The following is an 8,187-nucleotide window of genomic DNA, read 5'->3' as shown; positions in this document are numbered from 1 at the left end:
TAAACACTTGTTTTTTTGTTTGTTTTTCTAATCACTTGAGCTGAATTTATGGATGAAACTTAGAAGAGAAAGCCGTTTTTTATTTATATTTGGATTCAGTGATCATAAAAAACAAAAAGATAAACATATCCTTACAAAGATACAAATCGGAGACATAAGAGTGGAAAAAAAACATGTACACACTTATGTGTGAGAAGATTTGAATATAAAATGAATCAGTCGTCCTCCTTTTATTGCTGCTCCTGCCCCGATCTGTTATTGGCTCTTGGGTGTAATAGGTTCACCTAGCCGGCCTGTGATTGGTCCGTTGAGCTGTCCGTCATTATGAGCGCCACGGCCGCTGCTTCGAGCAGCAGAGACGCGCCGCTGCTCCTCTACTCCTGCTGCTTAGTGCGTCGAGAGGCGAAGGGAAGAGGACTTTGCGCGTCTTGTTGTGCGTCCGTGGACCAAACAGTAGCAGCAGCGGCGGTGCGTCTTTTCCTCCTCCAGACCCGCAGGCATCCCGGGAGCAGCATTGCATGCCTCGGAGGAGGAGGATACAGCGTTTTCTCTCCCTCTTTATTCTCCTTTTGACGGACTGAGACGCATATTTGGTGCTTTTTTCCTGATGAGAACCGACACTGAGTGGCCGGAGACATGTGGACTAATCCGGGGAAAGTGAATCGCTTCTCGCTAGTGTGTTTTCTTCTCACATTGTGGGTCGAGGTGAGAACTTTATTTGATTCCACTCCGGAAGTTAGATGATTCTTTTGTTGGTGGTTTAACTCATAGATGAATCAAAAAGGGGTTAAATTCCAGCCTTAATTGAATTGCTTGCCGACAATTGAATCATGTGATCTGAAATTTCTAAATCTGCGCTTCCTTCAGGAGATAAATTAGTTTGGCAGTTTTCCCACATTTTAAAATAGTTGACAGCTGCTAGTTTTATGTATAATAAGTCACTTGTGTTTTAGGTATACAAAATTGTTCTTTTTCCTCTTTAAAATATTAATACCAAAACGTTGATATGCTTCACATATTTGCAGCTGCAGCATCTGCGACAGTAAATGTCCCCCGCTCATAACAAAAAAATTGTCCAAGATGTTTACATATATATATATATATGAAAATTTCGTGTTTGTATGTTTTCCACTGACGTAAATAAAAATAATGAAAAGTTTATTCTAGTTTAAAATTAGACACCAGGATTATAAGATTGGTATCTGTGTAGTGTACAGCTGCAACCTGAACTGCAAAGTGAGCTGAATTGGAACCAAGTCTAGTTACCTAGCCCTGAAATTCAGCTGTTCCACTGTACCGTAGTGAGGAGCTGCAGAATGACTTTACGCTGCATAAAACACATAAATAAATAAATAAATAAATAAATAAATAAATAAATAAATAAATAAATAAACACACAAATAAATAAATAAATAAATAAATAAACACACAAATAAATAAATAAATAAATAAACACACAAATAAATAAATAAATAAATAAATAAACACACAAATAAATAAATAAATAAATAAATAAATAAATAAATAAATAAATGTGGTGCACTGGGCGTTTTGGAGACTTGTGTGAAATTTGTCTTCAAAACACTGTGGCGTAAAAAAAGGTGCGCACTCAAGGTTGCAGACATGAAACGCATTTTGTTTTTACAGTATAGCCACCTGACTGTCCCCCACTGTGCCCCTTCAGGTGTCTCAGTCCACGGGTTACTTTGAGCTGCAGCTGATTTCGCTGGAGAACCCCAGAGGTCAGCTACTAAGCGGCGACTGCTGCGACGCGGAGAAGAGTGCGGCTGACGGTCAATGCGGCGCGGATGAGTGCGACACCTACTTCAGAGTGTGCTTAAAGGAATATCAAACGGAGGTGACGACCAGCGGAGCGTGCACCTACGGCTCGGAAACTACTAAGGTTATCGGTGGGAATACTTTTCAGTTCAGAGGCGGCCAGAAATCCGGACAGAATCGGAACAGCGATGTAGGGAAGATCATCATCCCCTTCCAGTTTGCGTGGCCGGTAGGTGGATCATGGCACTGACTATCCATATTTTACTCATTGTGCACATCTTTTTTGCTCTCTTGTTTGTAAATGTTGGATGGTATATGCACAAGAGCAGTAATAATTTAAATTTATCCGTGATCAGAAATCAGGACCAATTCTGCTCTTTAGCAGAGTTTTTTTTGTGTGTGTGTTAAGGAGTGTTACGATTTTTTAAAAATTGTTTTATGTTTGTGATTTGGTGTCAAAATTACAAATGGGAGCTGGATGCAGCTTTACAAAAGGTCCTTCAAGGTGTAATCTGACTCTTTGGCACAGTTACCTGTAAGAAGCCCCTTATTAGTGTTATTTCTCTCCTGCGCGTGCCATTGTGCCTACTTTTGGTATCTCAGTATCATCATTCGCTCTTTAGGTACACCACATGCCGCTCTGGGAGCTTTTGAGAAACATTCTGATGAAGGAAAAGTCCTGACCCCGCTTGACGCGCGACTTTTACGCACGACATTTGTGCAGTTGTGTCTCAGTTTGATGAGTTACTAAACAATCCGTTGCTTGTGTTGCTTCAGTGTTTGATGAAAGAGGAAGGGGGTGGGGTGATGATGTTTGGCTGAAGGAAAGAAGGATTTTCAAGTAATGCTGATTAAGACGTAGCAGGTAACTTATTATCTTAACCAAACAAAACTGGGAGCCAACCAAAACCTGCTCCCTTTCCTTCCTTGGAGAGGGAGCGTGGGAAAGTGGATCGGTGCTGGCAATCAGAGCTGTATGAAACTGTTGTTTACATCAATAGATTCTTATCGGGAAGATTTTGTGGTCAGAGTGACGTATTGTGGAAGAGGCGTCACAAGTTTGATTCCCAAAACAGCGAACTGCTTAGCTGGTAAAATCATCACTGTGTCACTATGAGCCAAACTGAATTGGACTAACAGAGTAGACGAGAAGAGCCACAAACACAGCCATTAATAACATATAATATTAATAATAACTTCTAAAGTGTTAGCCCTCTGATGCAGGTACGAGTGAGATATTTTGAAAAATGTGTTGAAGTTTTTGCAGATTTATTGTATTTCAGATATTTTTATTTTGTTTTATTTAATGTTTTTCATTTTTTGCATATAAAAAAAACAATGCAAACATATGACTTAACTTTGGGAACAGATGATGCACTAAAAATGTAACATATCGCCATCAAAAATGTTTAGCAAATTATTAAATAATTTGCAGACGTATATATTTTTTAAAGAATCTGGTAGAATAGCAGCTATATAAATACTTGAAAGCATGGAAACGCCGTCCATGTGTTGATGTCAGAATCTACATATCGAGTGCATTGTGTGCTCGGCTGGCTACATGACCTCTCCATTCATCACTCCCCATGGTCAGCTGTCAGCAGACGGAAGATGGAAGTAGTAAGTTGGGGCCCTGTGGGCAGATATGGTTACCACTAAGTTGTATGTGACACAGGCGGTGGATATCAGTGTCACTAACTACTCAAACAAGTGAAGATCCTCGGTCAATCTGGGCTGGGGATGCCTTTACCTCACAGCTTCTCAGGTTCACGCTCTGTTCGATATTGGGTCATTGTCTTGTTTGGTGTGTGTGAGGTCAATATTTTCCACTATCTGGGCGGGAGGGGTAGAGGAGTGTGTGTATGATTGTGTGTTAAGATGAGGGACATAAATGAAGGAGGGTATCAGCACTCAGCAGCCTCTTCTGATGAGATTTTGAAGCCCTAAAGAGTTAAAGGTTGTAGATTTTATAAAAACTAGCATGCACATGTTGGTTTGAAGTTAAAGAAAAGCTAAAGCCACAGATGAAGCTGATGAATCTTTGTCACCATGATATCTTGCAGCGATGCATACATTCAAAAATGTTTTCTGTGTCTATGTAGAGCTACTGTACAGTCAGTAATGTTGAGGTCTAGGTCCTGGGGAGGATCCATCCCTCCATCACACTTATTGCTACTGATCTTCAGTCCAGTTCTTGTGTCATATGACATACCTCAGCCTTTTCTCCCTGTTTCCCTTCCTTAGGAATGGCTTCTTGACAGACATGTTTCCATAAAGACCATTCCTGATGAGGTTTTAACGAACAGTAGATTGATCACCTGATTATTTTATTTGCTAGATTGTTATTCATAGATACACTGCTGGCTCATCCTTTGAGTTAGGTGCATTTTATGTTCGACTGATTCATAGGTCGGTTTTTAGTTCCTTGATAAAAACAAAAATATTAAACATGGTTAGATCCAAAGACTTGCGTATGAAAAAATAAGAACAGCAGCCTGCGTAAGCCCTTCAGACATCTAGAGAACTATTGTTCAAAACCACTCCTAATGCCTGTTACTGCCTTTAACTGCTGGTCCATGACTGGAGACTCCGGACATGAAAAGATGGCCATCTGACACTATGTCAAGTATTTCCAGTTTAGTTTGAATAATGACAACACTGGACAACTAGGATGTCATGATCTGTGGGTTTTAGTTCTGTTTTTGGTTCTTGCTTGGTTTGTAGTCTTGGTTTATGTTTTGGGTCTGGCTCTTCAATGTTCCAGATTTATTTCCTGATCTACGGGCCCACCTGGTCCTCTGCTGCTGATTACCACACCTGCTCTTCATCTGTTTATGATTTCCCCTGGTATATCTTTTGCCTGGTTTCTTTGTTTTTTGCCAGTTCATGGCTATCCTGACATTGGTCGTCATGCATGTTATGATTGAGTTTTGTTGGCTTTCATTTAGTTCTTTGTACATCCTGCTTGAGAAGCACATTCTGTTTTAAAATAAAATGGTTACGTTCCTGTCTCCCATCTCGTTGTTCGGCATTTGCGACCTACTCGTCATCTGACCCAGGTATGAAAGCATTAGAGAGGAGCTTCACATTTCTACTCATTATAAGCAAAATCAAGCTACACAATCTTTAGCCCTGTTTGGGGAATGATGTCCTGTCATTCCATACTGGTGTCTTGTGTGTCAATTCTGAGAAGAAATTGGTCAAAGTTGAGCCACCACTGCATCAGAGGTAGTCACAGAATCACATTGGTGTCCATATCTTATGTTTTTTGTTTTTTTTTAAACCAACAATAGGCTGTCGGTCAGCTGGTTTCATGATGCCAGTCTGCTGTCTACAAGCACACACTGATGAGGTGCTGAGCTGCTTCTGTTTGGTCTGTGTGAATTATCACTGGGGGACAGCTGAACTGGGACATCATTCTTTGTGCCGATAAAGGTCTTGTGTTGACATCTGCTTGTTCAGGATCACTGTTGTTCATGTTTTTAAATTCACTGTAGATGCAGCACTAAGGACTGCTGACTCTGCACAATGTTTTCATGGATTTCTCTCACGATTATTTTTTCTTCTGAGTGCTCGTACTTTAGATTGGCCTTATATGCACCAAATTTGAAACACAGCTCAGGTTTGGTCTTTGTATACTAGAGATTGTTTATATTAAAAGCCACAATGAGAATGTCTTTTTCTTTAATTATTAGGGTGATAAAGCTTAACCACAATGTCTGACTTCAGTGTGCTGCTTTTTAACAAGCAGTTTTTAACAGTGTGTTTTGGTCTGTAGCCTCTGGTGCTTCTATCGTTGAGCCCTTCGGCTGGCCTCGGTATCTGGGCCAGTGGTCCTGACATGAATTAGTTGCAAAAGAAGAGCATTGTTCTGCTCTCTCCTCATCTTCCTCACCGATCATTTCCCCTTCATGTTAACCCCTCTGGCTGTTTGGGTCTGTAGTGGCATGTTTTTTTTTATTAAAATCAAGGAGGAGAGAGGGATTGAATGATAGGAGGAAAGGGTGGCTGATGGGTCAGAGAGAAGAAGAGTGAAGAAGCACCCCCCCCTTTTGTGAGTTTTCAGTTATGAGGGAGGCGTATTTCTAGGATGGAGACTTGTTAGATGCTTTTTTTTTTCTTTATTTTTTTTTTTTAATTTTTTTAACCATTTGCAACAGGAACAAAAACAAGCATTTACTTCTTCTCTTCTTCCTTCGCAGCTCCCTCTCTTAGCCAAACCTTACCCCAACCCTCCATCTCCTTCTCACTCTCTCCTTATGGGGTATTTTTAGAGCTGCTGTCCTCCCCTCACCCCTCTGTAGTAAATCAAGGATCAAGAGGGCGTACTCCTTTAGTTTCATAGCCCACTTTTTTCCTTGTCTGCCCTGTCTCTTGCCAGAATTTCCTCCTCAGCCTGGCAGAGCTGCAGGGACAGAGGTGGAACAGCTGCTGTTTGGAAACCTCCTGCTTCTCCTTGTAGAATAAATGTTTTTGTGAAATGCATTAGGAAAACAGGCCACAATTACAGCACGCCCAGCATGAGATCGTGTATCTGAAAGGAGTATCAGTGAGCAATCACAAAGTGCAATGTTGGATGACAGCGAGTCACTGTACGCCTTGGTTGTCCTGTGATGCCGTCGCCACTGGCTGCTGGCTTGTTTGGCTCATTTGCAGAGTGCATCCTTGGCACCGTGTCCAGCTCTGCCATCAGGAGCTCTTTGCACTTTGGTGATGGTGATGTGATGAGTATGGGAATCCCACCTGGATGAAGCTGTATAGTTGGTACGTTATGAAATGAAGGGACTACAGATTAAAATGAGCTCATATGCTAACTCTGGCACATTTATATTTTAAATTCAGATTGAAATGCTGATTAATGTTCATGATCCCTTTTAAAAAGAATAAATATTATATTGACTGGGTAACAGGTTCTGCCTTGGTATGATTTTGATTTGATTCATGAGCCAGAGATGAATTTGCGATAAAACATATTGATGTTTATTTCTTGATATCTATCAAGGTTGATGTATTGATGAACACTCACTGGCCACTTTATCACATCCACCTGTTCAACTACATTTAGTCATTAAAGACATGATGAAGACGACTTGCTGAAGTTTGGACTGAGCATCAGAATGAGGAAGAAAGTTGTCTGGACCAGAACGTCTGGTTGGTGTCAGAGGTCGGAGGAGAATGGCCAGATTGGTTGGAGATGATAGAAAGGCAACAGGAAGTCAAATAAGCACTGATTCCAACCAAGGTCTGCAGCACAACATCTCTGAACACACAACATGTCCAGCCTTGAAGCAGATGGGCTACAGCAGCAGAAGACACACCGGGTTCCTCCTGTCAGCTAAGAACAGGAAACTGAGGCTACAATTCACACACACTCACCAACACTGGACAATAGAAGATGGAGAAACGTTGCTGGTCTGATGAGTCTCCATTTCAGCTCCACATTCAGATGCTCGGCTCAGAACTGGGTGGAAACTGAAAACATGGATCCATCCTGCCTTGGATCAACACTTCAGGCTGCTGCCGGTGTAATGGTGGGGGGATATTTTCTTGGCCCACTTTGACCCCCTTAGTACCAACGTGGCCTGGTTTAACCAGCACAGCCTACCTGAGTATTGTTGCTGACCATGTCCATCCCTTTATGACCACAGTGGAGCATCTTCTGATGCTACTTCCAGCAGGATAATGCACCATGTCACAAAGCTCAGATCATCTCCACCTGCTTTCTAGAACATGACGATGAGCTCACTGGACTCCAACGGCCTCCACAGTCAGATGTTGAATTACAAACATAAAAAAGCATCTTAATAAATTAAAATAACTTTGTGAAACCCTGTATACATACATGAACCCTTTTTTCTGATTAGGCAGATTGATCTGATGTGTCTCCTCTGTCTGTCCAAGCCAAAAGCCTCCAGTATGACCACATCTAGGTCCTGTTACGTGGTGTAATCTTGGTTTACCTGGCGGCCAGAAAGTGTGCGCTCATCTTTCCCATGCCAGTTCCATGTCAGATGACCTGGTTCTGGTCCAGGGCACGTAAATGTGTGTTTAGCTGTGGCCAGTGCTTCAGATGATTTTAGTTTTATGTGTAGCTGATGTGTCCACAGGTGCAGCTTTTCTGCTTGCAGTTATTACACCATGAGGGTATTAGTATATATAATTATGTTATGTTTAGGTTATGATGAAGTTTCTTTAACTAGTCGTAATAAAGTTGTCATATGCATAGTTTTGAAGCAGTGTTGAAAATGATGCTGAAAGGTTTATAAATGAAGTGTGACGTAAACCTGAGGATGTGTTTTGTCTTTTCTCAGTTTATAATGCGAGTGTTGGTGAAGCACAGCTAATAAAAGGCATGTGTTGGGTTTAATTTCCTTCTCGAGTCTTCTTCTACAGAGCTAGAGCTCAATC

At 41.3% G+C, this 8,187-nt stretch overlaps 1 protein-coding gene across 3 annotated transcripts in view; it reads left to right on the top strand.

Annotated features, from left to right (window-relative positions):
* Positions 1 to 397: 397 nt before the first annotated feature.
* Positions 398 to 8,187, top strand: part of LOC121631381 (protein jagged-2-like) — a 60,723-nt gene continuing 52,933 nt past the window's right edge. For all 3 annotated transcript variants that reach the window (XM_041972252.1, XM_041972251.1, XM_041972250.1), the window contains exons 1-2: positions 398 to 705; positions 1,685 to 2,008. In XM_041972252.1, coding sequence (XP_041828186.1) covers positions 637 to 705; positions 1,685 to 2,008 — 393 coding nt within the window. In that variant the 5' untranslated portion in view covers positions 398 to 636. The remainder of the gene's footprint in view (positions 706 to 1,684; positions 2,009 to 8,187) is intronic.

Source organism: Melanotaenia boesemani, chromosome 20 (assembly GCF_017639745.1).
Source record: "Melanotaenia boesemani isolate fMelBoe1 chromosome 20, fMelBoe1.pri, whole genome shotgun sequence".
Classification (NCBI taxonomy): domain Eukaryota; kingdom Metazoa; phylum Chordata; class Actinopteri; order Atheriniformes; family Melanotaeniidae; genus Melanotaenia; species Melanotaenia boesemani.
This window is presented reverse-complemented; position numbering and strand designations above follow the sequence as displayed.